General features: G+C 41.0%; 1 protein-coding gene across 5 annotated transcripts in view; it reads left to right on the forward strand.

Moving 5' to 3' along the window:
- Positions 1-20348, forward strand: part of UTP25 (UTP25 small subunit processome component) — a 29846-nt gene that overhangs the window by 2480 nt on the left and 7018 nt on the right. For 2 of the 5 annotated variants that reach the window (XM_082468794.1, XM_082468797.1), the window contains 9 exons: positions 1854-2024; positions 4204-4292; positions 6001-6411; positions 8148-8367; positions 16551-16753; positions 17920-18102; positions 18239-18351; positions 18716-18754; positions 19073-19318. In XM_082468794.1, coding sequence (XP_082324920.1) covers positions 1854-2024; positions 4204-4292; positions 6001-6411; positions 8148-8367; positions 16551-16753; positions 17920-18102; positions 18239-18351; positions 18716-18754; positions 19073-19318 — 1675 coding nt within the window. The remainder of the gene's footprint in view (positions 1-1853; positions 2025-4203; positions 4293-6000; positions 6412-8147; positions 8368-16550; positions 16754-17919; positions 18103-18238; positions 18352-18715; positions 18755-19072; positions 19319-20348) is intronic. The other 3 variants (XM_082468796.1, XM_082468795.1, XM_082468798.1) reach the window with 3 other exon arrangements.

A 20348-nucleotide genomic window follows, 5' to 3' on the forward strand; every position in this document is an offset into this window, starting at 1 on the left:
GCTCTGTGATATCTTCAAGAATCTGATGAAAACACAGGACCCTCTGGCCATAAAAATGCAGAAATGACATTTTTGCTTATGATTTCCAGGATTTCATCAATCCTAGTTAAAATTTCCCTGAATGAGAGGAAAGGGAACATAATTCTGTTTTTGTAATGGTCTCAATTTATGAAAGAGATTATTGTTCCTCCCTTAGAGGAACCAAGTTTAATGGAAGATAGACATAAAATATACAGAACTTTTCAAGCATCAAATTTGCATGGAACCGATAGATATAAGGTGTTAAAGAGATGCAAAGTGGTCACATGCTGCCAGGGTAAACGAGGGAAGGTTTCAGAGAAGAGCTAGGATTGAAAGCTTAAAGGAACTCTGTCTCACTCAGACATCTAGGTGACTTTTTTTTGTTTTTAATTTATTAATTTATTTATTTTTGGCTGCATTGGGTCTTTGTTGCAGTGCACCGGCTTCTCACTGTGGTGGCTTCTCTTGTTGTGGAGCATGGGCTCTAGGCACGTGGGCTTCAGTAGTTGTGGCACGCGGGCTCAGTAGTTGTGGCGCACGGGCTTAGTTGCTCCATGGCATGTGGGATCTTCCCAGCCCAGGGCTCAAACCCATGTCCCCTGCATTGGCAGGTGAATTCTTAACCCCTGTGCCACCAGGGAAGTCCCCATAGGTGACTTTTTAATTTAACTTTAAAATCAACTTTATTGAGGTATGAATTACATTCAACAAGATGTACCCATTTTAAGTATGTAATTCGATAAGTTTTGACAGATGTGTCTATCTATATTGTCACCACCAAAGTCAAGATACCGAACGCTTCCAATACCTACAAAAAAGTTTCTTCTTGTCCTGTTACAGTCAGTTTCCCAGGCTTGGCATCAGGCATCAGGCAACCACTGACATGCTTTCTTTCACTATGTATTAGTTTTTCCTATTCTAGAAACTCATATGAACGGAAGCATACAATAAGTACCCTTTTTTGTGTGGCTTCTTTGGCTCCTCATGTTTTTGTGACTCATCCGTGTAGTTCATGTTAGTAATTCATTTCTTTTTATTACTGGAATAGTAGTCCATTGTCTGAATATATCTGGGTAACTTTTTTTATCCTATTATCTTAATGCCTATTTCCCTTACTGTATTTTTTTCTATACTTTAAGGTGTCATACATCATTCTTAGTATTTTAATTCATCACTTGTACTGGGATAAAGAAATCATTGCCTCAGACTTAGGGATGTTTTTGTTTAATTTTGTTGGTTTTCCAGTTTTCTTTCATGTTTTGGGCTTTTAAAAATGAAAAGTTTGGTTTTTTTAATTATAAAAGTAATATATATTTACTGTAAAAATTTAAGAGGGTAATATAATTAATGTATATCTCCTCCACCCTGAGGTGAACACCTTTAGCATTTTATAGAACCTTCCAGACTACTTTTTTATGGATATATGAGTGAATACAAGTATATACATATATTTGTGTGTATGTGCATAATGGTCTCATACATTTCTGTAACTTACTTTTTTTCTTTAATAGTATAACGTGTGTAACTGTGGGTTCACATAAGCTTAATCACATAGTATTCCATTGTAAATAATATGTGGTAATTTAATTAGTACCCCATCGATAGAAATGACGAAATCATTTTTTCTAGTTATTTGTTATAATCAATGCTGCTTTGAACATCTTTACATGTACCGGCTCAGCAGTCAAGCTCAATTTTGAAACTTATGTCTTCTACCTGAATTTGCTTAAAAGTAAATGATAGTCTAAGGAATTAGATTTCATTTGTCAACAGAAGTGTAATTATATTTATGAGTCGTAAATAATTTAACAAAATGTTTATCAAAACTTCAGATGCGGCCTTACCTGCTGACCCTAAGGGAAAAGATGGGCACGGGCCACCTGGCACATCAGAGGAATCCCGAGAGGAGTTTACAGATGCAAAACATGAGTCACTCTTCAGCCTAGAAACCAACTTTCTCGAAGAGGAAGGAGGAGGCAACTGTTCTCTGAAAGCGTCACAGGGTCAGAGCACAGCGCATGTTGTTTGAATTTAGCTGGTGCTTAGTACGGACGGTTGTGGTCTAATACCTGTTAAATCTGCTGTTATTGGAATGAGCAGCAGTAGAAACAGATAGTTTAGCAGCTAGATGTAGAGCTGGAAAGAAATGCTTCTCCAAGATCTTTTGTGTTTTTCAGGGTTAGGCAGTGTTGGGAGTGGGCGCGGCTGTTCAGGAGAACAAACAGTTGAAGAATGATAGCAGGGAAGGCCAGTTCCCCAAAGCTCACGATCCACAGCTGGGGTCAGGGGAAGACTTCTGATTTTTTTCCCCAAGCAGGGAAGGGAGAGAAAGAGGAGAAAAGTACTTTGCATTTTTCTCTCTATCCTTCACTTGCTCTTCCTTATTGGAGCAGTAATTTTCCAGATTTGTGAGACCTGGCAGTGGCTAATCTGATTGGTCCTTATTACCAGGAAGCACCTCAGAAGCCAGAAAGCTCCACCCTGTCTCCCCAGTCTCTCTCTTTATTTTTGGCTGCGTTGGGTCTTTGTGGCAGTGCGTGGGCTTCTCACTGCGGTGGCTTCTCTTGTGGTGGAGCACAGGCTCTAGGCACGCGGGCTTCAGCAGTTGTGACACGTGGGCTCAGTAGTTGTGGCTCGCAGGCTCTAGAGCGCAGACTCTGTAGTTGTGGCGCACGGGCTTAGTTGCTCCGCGGCATGTGGGATCTTCCCAGACTAGGGCTCGAACCCGTGTCCCCTGCATTGGCAGGCGGATTCTTAACCACTGTGCCACCGGGGAAGTCACCATAGGCGACTTTTTAATTTAACTTTAAAATCAACTTTATTGAGGTATGAATTACATTCAACAAGGTGTACCCATTTTTAAGTATGTAATTCGATAAGTTTTGACAAATGTGTATATCTATATTGTCACCGCCAAAGTCAAGATACAGAACACTCTGGGCCATGCCTCTGTCCTCGTGACTGTCACTTAGACAAGCCTGTGGTAGGCTGAGGCAGGGCTCTGCTGTCTCTCAGGTCCTGTGTCTTAGCCTGTGCCTGGGTGGGTAAGTCAGGTTGGTCTCATTCTGTGTCCTGGCTGCCTTTTTTGGTCCCAGTGCCATTCTTCAACCAGCTGTGCCATTGAAGTTGAAATTTTAATCCTCATTTGGTTCTGTTAGCTATTCTAGACAAGAGGAAAAAGTAGCAGGTAGAATTTGGGCACAAACCCCATTCTGAACTCAAAAGAACTTAAAAAAAAAACCCTGGAGGAAACATTAGGAGGCTTGACTATCCTAAAGTTTCTCTGGTTGTTTGGTCTGTACTGATATATTATCACCTAGAATTCTTATTTCCTATTGTTCACCTTTATCTTAGGTCTTAATATAAGGTGCATTGCATTTGAAGTTTTACTACCTGGGTCCTTGAATGGGTCATTTAACTTTGCTTCTTAAATGAGTGGGACTGGAAGAGAAGATTGGGTGGCCAGCGCAGAGCACTGACCCTGAGCAATGACCCTACCATTTTGATCATTTGTTCACCTCAGCTGAGTGTTGAGCATTTATATTTGTCTTCCAATGCAGGTTAAATCAGACATGGAACCTACCCTCAGGGATCTTGCAGTCTAGTTAGGTGAGGTAGGACATGCACATATATGTGTTGGTGTGGATAACTGAGGGCAGGGTGGGGCACTTGAGAGAAAGTGATGACTGTCTATAGGGGACCAGAGATGCCTCCTTAGTGGAGCCAGAACTGTGCCTGACACAGTAGGCTCCTGGGAAGTAGTTATTTATTGTGAGTCAGGGGGTAACATTCAACTGATACTATTTGGATATATAGAAATGCGGTGAAGGAGAGGATAGAATTTTCAGTTAAAGGAAGGAAAGCCACAGTGGCAGAAGAATTTGAGGGCCATGTAATTCAAAAATTACATTAGAGAGGTAGGTTAGAGGTGTATGTTGAATTTCAGACCGAGAAGTTTCTTCAAAGGTTTTTGAGCTGGGGAATAATGTGATTAAAGAAATGCTTTAGGGAGATGACCCTGTCAGAAACTTTTAAGTTCTGGAGTGGGACAAATGATGGGGAACGTTGATGGGAAAAAAGATGAGTTAACATCATGAAGAACAGGATGTCATTCACAGGGGAAGACTGAAAAATCCCTGTCATTTGCTCTAAGTGTTCTAATATTCTTTATTTCTGAATTAGATCCATTTGCACAACATGTAAACAAAGAACTGAAAGAAAAAGAAATCCAGGCTGTTGCCACAAATCCCAAAACTACCCACCAGCTAAAAGTAAGCATTGTTCCATCATCACAGTCACAAATGGAGAAAAGCAGTGGTCTTGGGTTTTAGTGGTTTCCCTGAATGTATGATACACACCCGTGGCAGATGGCTTGATAGGGAGCAAAACCGAGGAAGGCTGGAAGAGCCGAGTAAGGCACAGGCATAGCTAGAAAAGGCACTGGGAAGCTGGAAGGTGGGGACAAATAAGATAATAATGCTTTGGAGACAGATACCACCAGGGTTTAGACCAGCATCTGCAAGGGGCTATCTCATGACCTAAGGCAAGTTAATCTACCTTTTTAATCTTCACTATTCTCATCTGTTAGAGGGGGACAGTAATGCCTGCATCAAAATAAAGTAATTTAGTTTACTGGAAGATATGTAGAAAGTGTTCAGTCAAACAGTAGCTACTGCTGTTCATTTGTTTGAAATATCTGAGATAGGTTCATACCTAAATTATTCAGTATGGAGCAGTTTTTCCTTCTTTTTTCGGTGATTTTTTATTCACCACTGATGCTATTCATAAGAATTGGTCATCCTTGTTTCATTGAAATTTTTATTGAGATAATAATAACTATAGATGCAGTTGTAAGAAATAATACAAAGATATCCCATGTGCCCTTTGCCCAGTTTCCCCAATGATAACATCTTACAAAACTATAGTACAATATCACAAGTAGGAAATTTCCATTGATACAATCTACCTATCTTGTTCAGATTTCCTCAGTTTTGCTCCCGCTCATTTGTGTTATTTAGTTCTGTACTGTTTTATCACGTGTAGGTTGCCCTGGCCACCACCACAGTCAACATACAGAGCATTTCCAGCACCATAAAGATCCCTCCTCTTCCCTGGTGCCATTTTATAACCACACCCACCTCCCTTCCCCGATTCCTAACCCTTGGTAACCACTAATCTGTTCTCCATTTCTATAATTTTGTTATTTCAAAAGCATTATATAAATAAATAAAATACAGGTTGGCTTTTTTCACGCAGCATAATTCCCTGGAGATTCATCCCATTTGTTGGCATATATCAATAGTTAATTCTTTTTTATTGCAGAGGTCATCCTTTCTTTATTGCTAAGATCAACAGTTTTGTTACAGTGCAAAAATTCCCAAACTGGTATTCCACAAAATATTATTTTTTACGATTCTAATATATGTTTCCAAAAAAACCAAAAAATCCAAAACAACAACAAAAACCTTGTTCCATGCCCAAGTAAATTTGGAAAACTCTGGGTCAACCGAAGTGGAACAGAGTCCTTGTTACAGGACTCAGCAGAACCTTTAGTGTCTACTCTGCATGTGACTCTCCCTGAGGGGGATTAGGTCTTGTGGTGTTTACCGAAGTTATTTGACCGTCGGGCCCCCTTTTTTTTTTGTCTAGAGTAAATTTTGACTTCCTACAGTGTGGTCCACAGGACAGTTTGTGACCCACTGATATAGTGAAGAGCTCACAAGGTTTCTAAAGTCAGAAACCTTGGTCTCTAACCCTTAGCTCTGTTCTCCCCTGTTTGTCTGAATCCTATAACCTCTGAATCTCAGCATTTCCTAAATTGTAAGAAAAGCATTATAGTGTTTACCTTGTAAGGTTGTTGTGAGGATAAAGTGAGAGGATCTGTAAGCTGTGAAAGGCCTTGGTAAATTATAAAGCACTATATGAATGTAAGGTACTGTAATTCATTTCTAACTTAGTTCTTGATCATTTCTCCCACAGTGGCCCATCCTGGGCCAGCTTGTCTTTTCATCCAGGTTTCAACAGTTGGAAACCTTTAAACCCCCAAAGGACATTGACTTAAAGTCACTTCATCTCCAGAAGCCTCTGGAATCCACCTGGATCAAGACCAACAGCCAGTTCCTCTCTGGTCCCCCAAAATCAAGTAGCCCCTTCACACCCCTCCAGAAAGAGCTCTTCTTAATTATGAATTCTTACCGGGACCTGTTCTACCCAGAAAGGACTGCCCTGAAGAATGGGGAAGAGATCCGCCACGTGTACTGCCTGCATGTGATAAATCACATCCTCAAAGCCAATGCCCAGGTGCTTGCCAACAACAGCAGATGCCGAAGCCAGAAACGTGGGGTGGGTGATGATGATGACTTCAGGGACCAAGGGCTAACAAGGCCCAAGGTGAGTGGCAGCGGCAGAACTTTGCCCTCAAGGAGGCTGTAAGGCACTAACATATAGGTCCTGGCACTTAGCAGGTTCTCAGATGTTTTAATGATTGGAGTAATGAATGAGTCCAAGAATGAGCATATTAGATGGGCCAGGTAATGTCAGAGCAGTGCTGCAGACAGCTCAGTGGACTGTCTCTAACAGCAGATCTAACTGGAAACTTGAGTAGGAGGTACCTCCATGATAATTCTCTCCTTAAAGATAAACCCTGATCCTACATAAGTAACACTCCACTATAAATCTCTAATTTGTGATTGTCAGAGCTGGATGGGACCTTAAGGAGCCTTTTATTCAATCCCTACATATTTCACCTGTGGACAGAGACCCAGATTCGTAGAGGACCTTGCTAAAGAGAACCAGGGAAAAAATAGCAGAGACAGGACTAGAGCCAAGGATTCTCTTCACGAAGCCACATAAATAAGTAAACCTTGGAAAACAAAATCCCTATTTTTGCATAGTGTTATTATTGCTGCTTAAAGTGATGATCACATTTATGTGGGCTCATAAGCCTAAGCTCCAGTGGATTGGGGGCTTACATCTTTTAATTCTGTCTACATTTTTCATGATGTCCTGGAGCTACATACTGTGCCTCCCATACCCCCTTACCCCTTAGCCTCTATGTCTATATTGAAGAAGCCTCATCTTCTTAGATTCTTCTCATTGAGCTTAATAGGATTTTAGGATTTTAATACTGATATGGCTCTTAGAGATTTCTTAGTCCAACCCTCTTGTTTGATAGCTGGGGAAACCAAAGCCTAGACACTTACTTAGTGTGACAGCCGGGACAGTAACTTGGCCCTCTTCAAAACTGATCCATCATCCCTGCACTGTACCAAACTGAATCACTACACCCCTCTGGCTGTGCTGGTTGCCCTTCTGGGAAACTACCTCAGAATCTTGAACATCAGGATAATAAGATTATCTGTTTCCATTTAGAATTGCAAAATAGAATATGAGGTAGATTACCCATGAATCACATTCAGAATTTGGTGAATTGCCTGATCTGACTGGGATTATATCCATTGATTGTATTGTTTACACAAGGGTAGTTAGAAGTTAATCATTTGTTAAGCATCTTCTGGTTTTTTTCCTCAACAGTTAACATTAAGCACTTTTGGAAATGTTTGGAAAACTGAATCCTATATTTCCCATTGAAATATGATCTTATTTCAGAAATCCTTTATCATCATTTCTGAAAAATGTACTAGGAAACGTACTAGAAAAGTAATGATGCTTTAGTCCTTTCCTTACTAGCTTTATTCTCTACTTAATACATCTAATTCATTTGTTCAGCATATTCCTTGGGTCTTACGGATCAAAATACTGAACTAAGTTCTGTGGGAGACAGAAATGAGTAACATTTCTTGTCCTCAAAGAGCTTTGTGTGTTTATGCCGTCGGGTTTAACCTCTGTTAACAGCATTGACTTACCGCAAAAGGTATTTCTACGTTCTGCTTAAGAATTGCCCCCCAAGGAGCCATGAGACTGAAGTCCATAGGACATGGTGCTGTGGGTCGGAAAGATGCTCAGCCTTCAGTACGGAGCCAGGTCCTGTGTAAAGGGGGTGACACGGATGTGGTGCTTGGCCAGGGGCTGCGGAACAGAGGGCTCCTGAGGTCCTCAGCAGGCTCACCTCGAGCTGTGCTTCCTTCCGCTTGCCCCTCCAAGGCTGCCCATCACTCCCTCCGCAGGTGCTGATAGTGGTGCCATTCCGGGAAGCTGCTTTGCGGGTGGTACAGCTCTTCATCAGTCTTCTTGAGGGCGACAGCAAGAAGAAAATAATTGTAAGCAACAAAAAGAGGTTTAATGGAGAGTATGGCTCAGATCCCGAGGAGAGACCACCCAACCTGAAGAGGCCTGAGGACTATGAAGCTGTATTTGTCGGCAACATCGATGACCACTTCAGGACTGGTAATTCCTCCTTGTCAAAACTGAGACCCTGAGGGACCTGAGGTGTGAGGTGCACATGGCTGGAAGCTAGAAGCCTGGAATTAGGCATTCTTTCAGAGGGTCACTGACTCAGCCTCCTAGCAGAACCAGGATGCATTTGAGATGTCTCGTCTGCCAGGGGAGAGTCTTGCCTTGGCTAATGGGGTGCATACTTGACTAATGGCATGGAGTGTCTGTGAAGGCATGTATGAAAGGCACATGCATGTTTATAACAAATGTCTCAGCATGCCTATAGCTGGTAGCTCACAGTCAATGCTACAGGGGTTCTTGGGGGAGTTGGAGGTGATGGGGCTGGGTGGGTCAGTCTGGGGAAGATGAATAAACTAGAGCATCTGTACGTAATGGACTTCCCTCCTGCCTGCCATGTGGAGTGCCCACACCTGAATTATCTCCACTCTGGACTTACTGACTCCCACCCAGCTTTGCACATTTTTGCTTGTCTCTCATTCAGCTCCCATGTACTTGGTTGGTTGTACATTGAAAAAGTTCCTGGAAAATATTTATTAGTCACGTATGCCCATTTACCAATTATTAAGAATCTACTCTGTGCCAGGCACTGTTAAGAAGCTGGAGATACAGAATTAAAAGTTACTGTTAAGGAAGTCCAGCCTTAAGACAAACCAGACAGTATGGGATGAGATGTGTTATGGTTAGAGGATAGTGGGTGTTCTATTTAAAGTATTTAAAGCAAATATCCTTGCTCAAAATGGGCACAGGACTGTTAGGGAAGGCCTTCTGTTGGAGGTACCATCCGTACTAAGTTGAAACCTGAGTAGGATTTAGCCAGGTACAAAGTGGGGTGATGAGAGTGGAAGAAAAAGTTTCAGACAGGAAACTGCATGTGTGGAGGCATCAGGGTGAATAAACCGGCATGACCTAAGATTCAGAGGCTTTAGCATGGCTGGAGTGTGCAGTGCAAGGGGATGAGAGCTTATGGTTAGTTTTAAACATATGCAGGTGGCCAACAAGCAGCTGATAAATCAGTCTTTTGTTTAATTGATATATAATTGACGTATTAGTTTCAGGTGTACAACATAGTGATTCAGTGTCTGTATACCTTACAAACTTAACCACAACAATAAGTATAGTTACCATTTGTCACCATACAAAGTTAATGCAATATTATTGACTATATTCCCCATGGCATACATTGGATCCCTGTGACCTGTTCACTTTATAACTGGAAGTTTTATACCTCCTGATCTCCCCCATCCATTTTGCCCACCCTCCAACCCCACCCTCCCTTCTGGCAACCACCAGTCTGTTCTCTGTATCTGTCAGTCTGGTTTTTTGTTTGTTTTGTTTTTTAGATTCCGCATCTAAGTGAAATCACATGCTATTGATATTTGTCTTTGTCTGACTTATTTCACTTACTGTGATACCCTCAACAAGATCCATCCTTGTTGTCGCAGATGGCAAGATTTCATTCATGTATGGCTGAGTAATATTCCATTGTGTGTGTGTGTGTGTGTGTGTGTGTGTGTGTGTGTGTGTGTGTGTATACACACCACATCTTAATCCATTCATCATCTATGGACATTTAGGCTGCTTCCATATTCCATATCTTGGCTATTATAAATGTTGCAGTGAACGTAGGAGTGCATATATCTTTATTTATTTATTTATTTATTTTTGGGGGGGAGTTTTTTTTTGTTTTTAACTTTTGGGTTTATTTATTTATTTATTTATTTATGGCTGTGTTGGGTCTTCGTTTCTGTGCAAGGGCTTTCTCTAGTTGCGGCAAGTGGGGGCCACTCTTCATCGCGGTGCGCGGGCCTCTCACCATCGCGGCCTCGCTTGTTGCGGAGCACAGGCTCCAGACGCGCAGGCTCAGTAATTGTGGCTCACGGGCCTAGTTGCTCCGCGGCATGTGGGATCCTCCCAGACCAGGGCTCGAACCCGTGTCCCCCGCATTGGCAGGCAGACTCTCAACCACTGCGCCACCAGGGAAGCCCCGCATATATCTTTTTGAATTAGTGTTTTTTTTCCTTTGGATAAACACCCAGAAGTTGAATTGCTCAATTGTATGGTGTTTCTATTTTTAATTTTTGAAGAACATCCATACTGTTTTCCATAGTGGCTACACCAATTTACATTTCCACTAGCAATGCACAAGGGTTCCCTTTTCTCCACATCTTTGCCAGCATTTGTTATTTCTTGTCTTTTTGATAAGACCTATTCTGACAGGTTTGAGGTGATATCTCATTGTGTTTTTTTTTCTCTCTTTGCTTTGGTTAATAGCAACTTATAATACATGGTGGCTGTAAGAATTTATAACTCTAAAATCACAGCCTATCATTTTATATTATTTCATTTTGATGACAGCACTTACTAGCCACCTGATACATTCTTCTTCTTCTTCTTTTTTAATTGGAGTAGGTATAGTTGAATTACAATGTTGTGCTAATTTCTGCTGTATGGCAGTGACTCAGTTATACACATATATACCGTTTTTTATACTCTTTTGCATTATGGCATATCCTAGGAGATTGGATATAGTTCCCTGTGCTATACAGTAGGACCTTGTTGTTTATCTATTCTAAATGTAATAGTTTGCATCAACTAACCCCAAACTCCCAGTCCATCCCTCTCCCCACCCCCGACCTTGGCAACCACAGGTCTGTGAGTCTGTTTCTGTTTTGTAGATAGGTTCATTTGTGCCATATTTTAGATTTCATATACAAGTGATATCATATGGTATTTGTCTTTCTCTTTCTGACTGACTCCTCTTAGTATGATAATCTGTAGTTGCATCCATGTTGCTGCCAAATGGCATTATTTTGTTCTTTTTTATGGCTGAGTAGTATTCCATTGTATATATGTATCACATCTTTATCCATTCATCTGTCAGTGGACATTTAGGTTGTTTCCACGTTTTGGCTATTGTGAATAGTGCTGCTATGAACATAGGAGTGCATATATCTTTTTGAATTATAGTTTTGTTCAGATATATGCCCAGGCGTGGGATTGCTGGATCATATGGTAATTCTATTTTTAGTTTTCCGAGGAACCTCCATACTGTTTTCCATAGTGACTGCACCAACTTACATTCCCACCAACAGTATAGGAGGGTTCCCTTCTCTCCACACCCTCTCCAGCATTTGTTATTTGTAGACTTTTTTATTTTATTTTATTTTATTTATTTATTTATTTATTTATTTATGGCTGTGTTGGGTCTTCGTTTCTGTGCGAGGGCTTTCTCTAGTTGCGGCAAGTGGGGGCCATTCTTCATCGCGGTGCGCGGGCCTCTCATTATCACGGCCTCTCTTGTTGCGGAGCACAGGCTCCAGACACGCAGGCTCAGTAATTGTGGCTCACGGGCCTAGTTGCTCCGCGGCACGTGGGATCTTCCCAGACCAGGGTTCGAACCCGTGTCCCCTGCATTGGCAGGCAGATTCTCAACCACTGCGCCACCAGGGAAGTCCTGTAGACTTTTTAGTGATGGCCATTCTGACCAGTGTGAGATGGTACCTCATTGTAGTTTTGATTTCTCATTGTGATTTTGATTTGCAGTTCCCTGATGATTAGTGATGTTGAGCATCTCTACATTTGACTGTTGGCTGTCAGTACGATTTCTTCGGGAAAGTGTCTATTCAGGTCCTATGCTAATTTTTAATTGGATTGTTTGGGGTTTTTTGATAATGAGTTACATGAGTTCTTTATATATTTTGGGTATTAACCCCTTACTAGATTTGCAAATATCCTCTCCCATTCAGTAGATTGCCTTTTTGTTTCACTGATGGTTTCCATCGCTGTGCAGAAGCTTTTTAGTTTGATGTAGTCCCATTTGTTTATTTTTGGTTTCATTGCCCTTGCCTGTGGAGTCAGATCCAAAAAAATATTGCTAAGACTGTTGTCAGGGAAGTTACTGCCTATGTTTTCTTCTAGGAGTTTTGTGGTTTTCAGGTCTTATGTTCAAGTCTTTAATCCATTTTGAGTTGACTTTTGTAGATGGTGTAAGCTAGTGGTCCAGTTTCATTCTTTTGCATGTAGCTGTCTAGTTTTCCCAGCACCATTTGTTGATGAGACTGTCTTTTCCGCATTGTATATTCTTGCCTCCTTTGTCATAGATTAATTGACCATATAAATATGGATTTATTTCTGGGCTCTCTGTTCTGTTGATCTGTGTCTGTTTTTGTGCTATTACCATACAATTTTGATTACTGTAGACTTGTAGTGTAGTTTAAAATCAGGGAGTGTTATACCTTCAGCTTTGTTCTTCTTTCTCCTAATCAGTTTGGCTATTCAGGGTCCTTTGCAGCTCTGTACAAATTTTTGGATTATTCTAGTTTTATGAAAAATGTCATGGGTATTTTGATCAGGATTGCATTGAATCTGTAGATTTCTTTGGGTAGTATGGACATTTTTTTTTGAATTTTTTGTGTTTTTAAAATTTATTTATTCATTTATTTTTGGCTGTGTTGGGTCTTCGTTTCTGTGCGAGGGCTTTCTCTAGTTGCGGCAAGTGGGGGCCACTCTTCATCGCGGTGCGCGGGCCTCTCATTTTCGCGGCCTCTCTTGTTGCGGAGCACAGGCTCCGGATGCACAGGCTCAGTAATTGTGGCTCACAGGCCTAGTTGCTCCACGGCATGTGGGATCTTCCCAGACCATGGCTCGAACCCGTGTCCCCTGCATTGGCAGGCAGATTCTCAACCATTGCGCCACCAGGGAAGCCCTTTTTTTGAATTTTTGAATTTTATTTATTATTTTATACAGCAGGTTCTTATTAGTTGACCATTTAATACATATTAGTGTATACATGTCAATCCCAATCTCCCAATTCATCACACCACCACCCCCATCACCACTTTCCCTCCTTGGTGTCCAGTATGGACATTTTAACAATACTAAATCTTCCAATCTATGAGCATGGTGTATTTTTGCATGTTTGTGTCATCTTTAATTTCTTTCATCAATACCTTGTAGTTTTCCAAGTACAAATTTTTTACCTTCTTGGTTAGATTTTTTCTAGGTATTTTATTCTTTTTGATGCTATTGTAAATGGATTGTTTTCTTAATTTCTCTTTCTAATAGTTCATTATTAATGTATATAAACGCAACAGATTTTTGTTAATTTTGTATCCTGCAACATTACTAAATTCATTTATTAGTTCTGACAGTTTTTTGGTGGAGTCTTTAGAGTTTTCTCCATAAAGTATCATGTCATCTGCAAAGTCAGTTTTACTCCTCCTGTCCAATTTGGGTATCTTTTATTTCTTTTTCTTGCCTAGTTGCTGTGGCTAGGATTTCCAATACTACGTTGAATAAAAGTGGCAGAAGTGTGCATCCGTGTCTTGTTCCTGATTTTAGAGGAAATGCTTTCAGCTTTTCACCACTGAATATGATGTTAGCTGTGGGTTTATCGTATATGCCTTTGTTATGTTGAGATACATTCCCTCTGTACCCGCTTTGTCAACCCATCCTTGCATCCCTGGAATAAATTCTACTTGATTATAGTGTATGTTCCTTTTAATGTATTGTTGGATTCAGTTTGCTAATAATTTGTCAAGGATTTTTGCATCTGTGTTTATCAGGCATATTAGCCTGTACATTTCTTTTTTTGTGGTGTTTCTGTCTGGTTTCAGTATCAAGGTTATGCTGGCCTCATAAAATGAGTTTGGAAGTGTTTCCGCCTCTTCAGTTTTTTGGAATATGTTTGAGAAGGATAGGTATTAAATCTCCTTTAAATATTTTGTAGAATTTACCAGTGAAGCTCTCTGGTCCTGATCTTTTGTTTTTGGGGAGTTTTTTGATTACTGATTCAGTCGCATTACTAGTAATTGATCTATTCACATTTTCTGTTCCTTCATGATTCAGTTTTAGAAGATTGTGTGTTTCTAGGAATTTATGTATTTCTTCTAGGTTATCTGACTTGTTGGTGTATAATTGTTCGTAGTAGTCTCTTATGATACTTTGTATTTCTGTAGTGTCAGTTATAACTTCTCTTTCATTTCTGATTTTATTTGGGCCCCTTCTCTTTTTTTCTTATTGAGTCTGGCTAAAGGTGTGTTATTTTTGTTTATCTTTTAACAGAACCAGCTCTCAGTTTCATTGATCTTTTTTTTTTTTGTCTCCATTTCATTTATTCAGTACTTCTCATCTGACTTTTATTATTTCCTTCCTTCTTTGTTGGAAGTTTTTTCCTTTCAGCATATTTGAACATCATGCCATTTCCTTCTGGACCACAAAGTTTCTGCTGAAAAATCAGCTGATATTCTTATGGGGATTCCCTTGTCTGTAATTAGTTGTTTTTCTCTTGCTGCTTAAGATTCCCTCTTTACCTTTGACTTTTGACATTTTAATTATAATGTGTCTTGGCATGAATCTCCTTGAGTTCATTTTGTTTGGGACTCTTTGTGCTTGCTGGACCTGAATGTCTGTTTCCTTCACCAGGTTAGGGACATTTTTAGCCATTATTTCTTCAGATAAGTTTTCTGCCCCTTTCTTTCTCTTTGTCCTCCTTCTGGGACCCCTATAATGTGGATGTTAGTGCCCCTTTCTCTCTCTTCTGTGACCCCTTAACACTGATGATAGTACACTTGATGTTGTCCCACAGTTCCCTTAAACTGTCCTCATATTTTAAAAATATTTTTTCTCTTTGCTGTTTTGTTGGGGTGATTTCTACTACCTTGTCTTCCAGGTCACTGATCTGTTCTTTTCTATCATCTAGTCTGCTGTTGATTCCCTCTAGTGTATTTTTCAGTTCAGTTATTATATTCTTCAGCTGTGTGAGTTCTGTTTAGAACTTTCTTTTATTTTCTATCTCTTTCTTGAGTTTCTCACTGTGTTCGTTCATTCATCTCCCAAGTTTGGTGAGCATCTTTATGACTATGACTTTGAATTCTTTATCAGATAAATCACTTACATCTGTTTCATTAAATATTTTTTCTGGGGTTTTATCTTGTTCCTTCATTTGGAACATGTTCCTCTGCTTCCTCATTTTGCTTGACTCTCCGTGTTTGTTTCTGTGTATTATGCAAAACAGTTATTGCCCCGTCTTGAAGGAGTGGCCCTGTGTGGGAGAAGAACTGTATTTTTAACTTTTTCCTAGTTCTTGGTTGTCTTATAAACTCCCTCTCTCTGTTTGTTTCACTCCCATGGAGTCTAGAAATGCAGTCCCACCCCCATCTGCCTGAGCCTGGTGCTCAAGGAGTGTCCCCTGTGTGGGCTGCATGCGGCTGTGGCCTCCAGTCGTGTCCTGCACGTGGCATGAGGTGGGGTAGGCGCAGCTGCTCATTGTGCATGTCTGTCAGTGCTGCACACAGGCAGCGCAGGGCAGTGGGGTAGGGGGTACTCACCCGCCACCACTGTTAACAACTTAGAGTGAGAGTGCAAAAAACGGCACCCACCAGTGCCATCAAGGTAGAGGGAATTGGTAAAAATGGCATCTGCCAGCATTCTGTCCCCAGAGAGAGTCCCAGCCAACTTCTGCCTCTCTGGTAGATGCTTTAAGATTAGCAAGTGAATCTCCTTCACATATGATCTGGGCTCTTTACAAACTGCTACTTGTTGCTTAAGAAAGAGATGTGGGCAGGAAATATAAATTTTTGTGATGATAATGTTAAAGCCAGAATTAGTGAATATATTTATCCAAAGCTTTCTGTAGAGTGAAAGAGAACTTGTGGGTGAATCCAGGGATTTGTAGAAGAGCTCTTTGAATATGGAAAAATAGATAAGGACCAGGTCAGTAGTAGGAGAAGTAAGTGTTAAAGTCGTGGAAACCACCAGTAAGGAAAAGAACATTTCAAGGAGGGAGTGCTTATGCATTCGTGACAAGAAACACTAAAGTGCCATTGAATTGGTAACTGAGAGCTGTTGGTGACCTTAGCAAGAGTCATTTCAATGGTGTCCTGAGACTCAGAGGCAGATTGCAGTGCATTAAGGAGTGAGTGGGAGGTTTTAAAGTAGAGACAATTTTCTGGAAGGTTTGCCGGTGAAGGAAAAGAAGAGGATGGGAGCTAGAAGGGACCGTAGATGCAAAGGAGGGATGATGATGATTTTAATAATTAAAGCAGTTTGAGCACAATTATATGCAAAGGGGAAGATGTGGAAGGTACAAGGGGAGGCTGCAGTTTGAGAGGGTGGAAGCTGATGGCTTGGTGGTGACTCATGAACTGATGTATGCTTGGCTGTTTTGTGTATAGGAGTGGCAATACTGCAGAGAAGCATCCGACTTTATGCCCCCTTCTATTCGTCAGACATCCTCATTGCCTCCCCTCTGGGCTTGAGGACCATCATTGGTGGAGAAGGAGAGAAGAAGAGAGATTTTGACTTTCTGTCTTCTATTGAGCTTCTCATCATTGATCAAGCTGACATTTACCTGATGCAGAACTGGGAGCATGTCTTGGTAATGCTGGTCATTCACATTTAGAGACAAGAAGCTCAGTGGTTTGAGTCTGAAATGGTTATTAAAGTCCAGATTAAAACTCAGCTTGGAAATGGAAATATTCCACATTTTCCAGTTTGAAAATGGGAAATGTTGTCCCCTCTTCTACCCACAAGTTGGTCAGTAAAGTATACAGAAAGATAAAAATTCTTGTCAACATTTTCAAATCTCCAGAAAAGATTTCTTCCCCTTAAAAGTTGCTTCTAGTAATAGACCAGTTTAGTGTGGTTGGTTGGTTGGTTGAAATTCCTCCTCACCAGGAATGTTTTTTATCTAAAATAGTTCCTCCTATTTATGCTTGTTCTCTTTTGTTTGGTCTTCAGTGGAGATGGAAAAACATTGCTCATGATTTCTTAATTTGTGATGTTTTACAGAGAAATGTAAGATGTTTTTGTCCCCTTACTGTAATTTGTGCTATAAGTTTTTTTCTCCCTCTCAACATAGACTCTGCAATGTTTTGGGGTTTAGGATTGTGCTTTGGAACAATCCTCATCACAGAACTATAGGTTTATTTTTATAAGGCATGTGAGAATTTACCTTTTCTACAACCCCAGGACTTGGAGTAAGTTCAGGACAAATAAAGGGGAGTACTTATTTATAAAGTAGGAAATAAACTTATAGTACTTGTGACCCTTCAATATACATTACAAGGTAAAAATATGATTAAAATAGAAAAGGCATGTCGATGGTTGAGTCATCTTTATTTTGAGCAAAAGGCACATGTAGTCACTCAGGGAATTTTCTAACGTTTTGGGAACCAAGTCACGGAAGGACAGCAGCTCTGTTTTCCGTGGCATTTCCCTTCTCGTCCAAGTCTGGAACTGAGTTGCTTATAGAGTGACCAGAGTGGCATTTCAGAATTTCCTTTAAAAGAAATATTCTGTATAGGTAGCATCTTGATCCTTTTTGAAAGATCCACGAGGTGGCCAGTTTGAGCTTTTCTTCTTGTTCGCTTGACTATGGGCAAGTCATTCACCCATCTGAGCCTCAGTTTTCTTGTTGTAATTTGGGAGATGATAGTATGTACTTCATGGGGTTAAATAAGATGATGGGCTTATAGAAAGGTTAGCAATGCCTAACAGGTAAGTGTTCAATAAGTATTAATGGAGTATTATTTCTGCTCAAAGCATTTGATGAACCACATGAACCTACTGCCCTTGGACTCACATGGGGTGGACTTTTCTCGAGTGCGCATGTGGAGCCTCAATAATTGGTCCAAGTACTATCGTCAGACGCTGCTGTTTGGGGCCCTGCAGGATGCCCAGATCAACTCTGTGTTCAACAAGTACTGTGTCAATGTGCAAGGCCAGGTGGGTTCTCTCCTTCTTTCTCTGAATTTTCATGAAGTATTGTGTATTGTTTGGGTCATGAGGCAGAAGGAGAGGATAGCATTTGGTCAACAATGGGGATAGCTCACTTCCTAATGTTCTCACTGACTCCTGGCAGGTGGCTGTGAGGAACGTCCCGATGACAGGCTCCATCAGTCATGTCCTGGTGCAGCTCCCACATGTCTTCCAGAGGATGGAAGCTGAAAACCTAGCTTCAGTGATTGATGCCAGGTACCTTCCCCTGTCCCATTGGACCCCTGGGGGTCACAGAGAGGGATTTTACTTGGGCATTCAAATTTAGAATTGTATTCCTTGTTGGCTTTATTAGTTACCATTTACAAAATGAAATGAGATAATTGAATCCAATCATGCCATTGACAGAGGAGGACGCTGAAGGCCAGAGAAATGGTGTCTTGTCCTAGTTCCGACAGTGGCAGGGTTAGTAAATGGGGTACTTTCCCCTAGACTGTGGCATTTTTAAATTACATTAATTTTTTAATGCCGCATGTCAACAACTTAATTCTAAGCCCTTCAGGGCAAGAACTGTTTTTCTAATTCTCTATGTGATTTTCCCCTGTCTTCTCATTGTGTTTAGTCAGGGGACCCATGGTAGCAGAATGGTGCTTAACACATGGTAGGTGTTCAGTAATTATTTGTTGACTGACTGACTGACAACTGAATGAATGAATGTTACAGTTAGGTACCTCCTAGAATAATTCTCTGGGATATACCAGCATCACATCTATTCTTTATGATGAGTAGTGTTAGCACTTCCTTTTTAATGCGCTTAACAAGTTTTATCCTTACATAATCTCTTTGCAATGAGGTAGGCCAAACTGGCCTCTTAGGGGAGGTAGAAGGAGATTGTGACTTGCCCAGGGTCATGCAGTTGGCAGTGACACTATGGCTCACCTCTAGACCACTGACTTTGCCCTTTGCCTTTCCAAATCAGGTTTAACTTTTTCGTCAACAAGATTTTGCCTCAGTATCGTGATGCAGTCATGTCTCACACGCTTATCTATGTCCCCTCCTACTTTGACTTTGTGCGTCTCCGAAATTACTTCAAGAAGGAGGAACTGAACTTCACTCATATCTGCGAGTACACCCAGAAGTCTGGTGTCTCCAGGGCCAGACACTTCTTCCTTCAAGGAGAGAAGCAGTTCCTGCTCCTCACAGAGCGCTTCCATTTCTACAAAAGGTGAAGTAGGGCCAGGTTTCGAGTGTCCTCTCTGGAGGGCCTGCTTCCAAGTGCATGGTGGGCTTTGCTGTGTTATAAGGTCCTCCCTTGCTTCACCTCCTGCAGACAAGCCAGAGTTTGGGGGGCCGGACAGACTTTTCTTGATGGGTTGGTTGGTTTTCTTCCAAAATGGGCATTGTTGGAAAAGGTGGTAGAAACGAATGAGTGACTACAGCATAACCTGTATATAGATCTGGAGTGGGTCCATACTTAGGGTACCTCCTGTAGCTGTGGGTGTACCCCTCAAGAAAGACATTACAGAGCTGAGCAGCTCTTGACAGGGACAACTCAGCTGAATACAGGAAAGGGAGGAACCTGTCGTAGAAGCACAGATGAAACATTGGGGACTGTGTGGTCTGTGGAGATGGAAGTTGAGTACAGTGTCAGTGTTCAGAAAGTTCTCCTTTGTCCTGAGGCAGTGCACACACACTTCTGCACCAAGAACCAGGACTAAGGGGCTCCTTGAAGTTTATGAGAAGCAAAAGGTGAGGGGCTTAGAGTTGAATATTTAAGGGCTTCAGGGTTTGCTTAGCTTCCCCACCATGTGACTTTGACAAAATAAGTTGGATTGGCCTTTTTTTTCTTTCTTTTTTTTTTTTTTTTAATTCTAATTAGAGTGTTAGTAATATTGAGCCTTCTGTTACTATTTGGGATAGTTGCAGCCCTTTGTGCCCCCAGAGTTTGGTTATTTTATTGTTTTGCTAATTCTCTCTGCTGCCAAATGTAAAAGCCCCTTTTAAGCTCTTACCTAGAGAGACTGGAAATTGCATCCTATAACCTTTTCTTTCCTGATTCACAATAATGTCCAGTGAGTTTAAGTTCTGACTTTACTGTTTTATTAATTCTCAATCATAAGCTAATGAGGGGCACGTTTCCTCAGAGAATTCCTAACATCTAAGCCTGAAATCCTCTAGGCTTTGGAACATATTAGATGATGCACCTTGGCATTGCATTGCCTTTTAGTTTATGCTGATATTAGGATGGTGTTCCT

Source organism: Balaenoptera physalus, assembly GCF_965194825.1.
Source record: "Balaenoptera physalus genome assembly, chromosome: 1".
Taxonomy (NCBI): domain Eukaryota; kingdom Metazoa; phylum Chordata; class Mammalia; order Artiodactyla; family Balaenopteridae; genus Balaenoptera; species Balaenoptera physalus.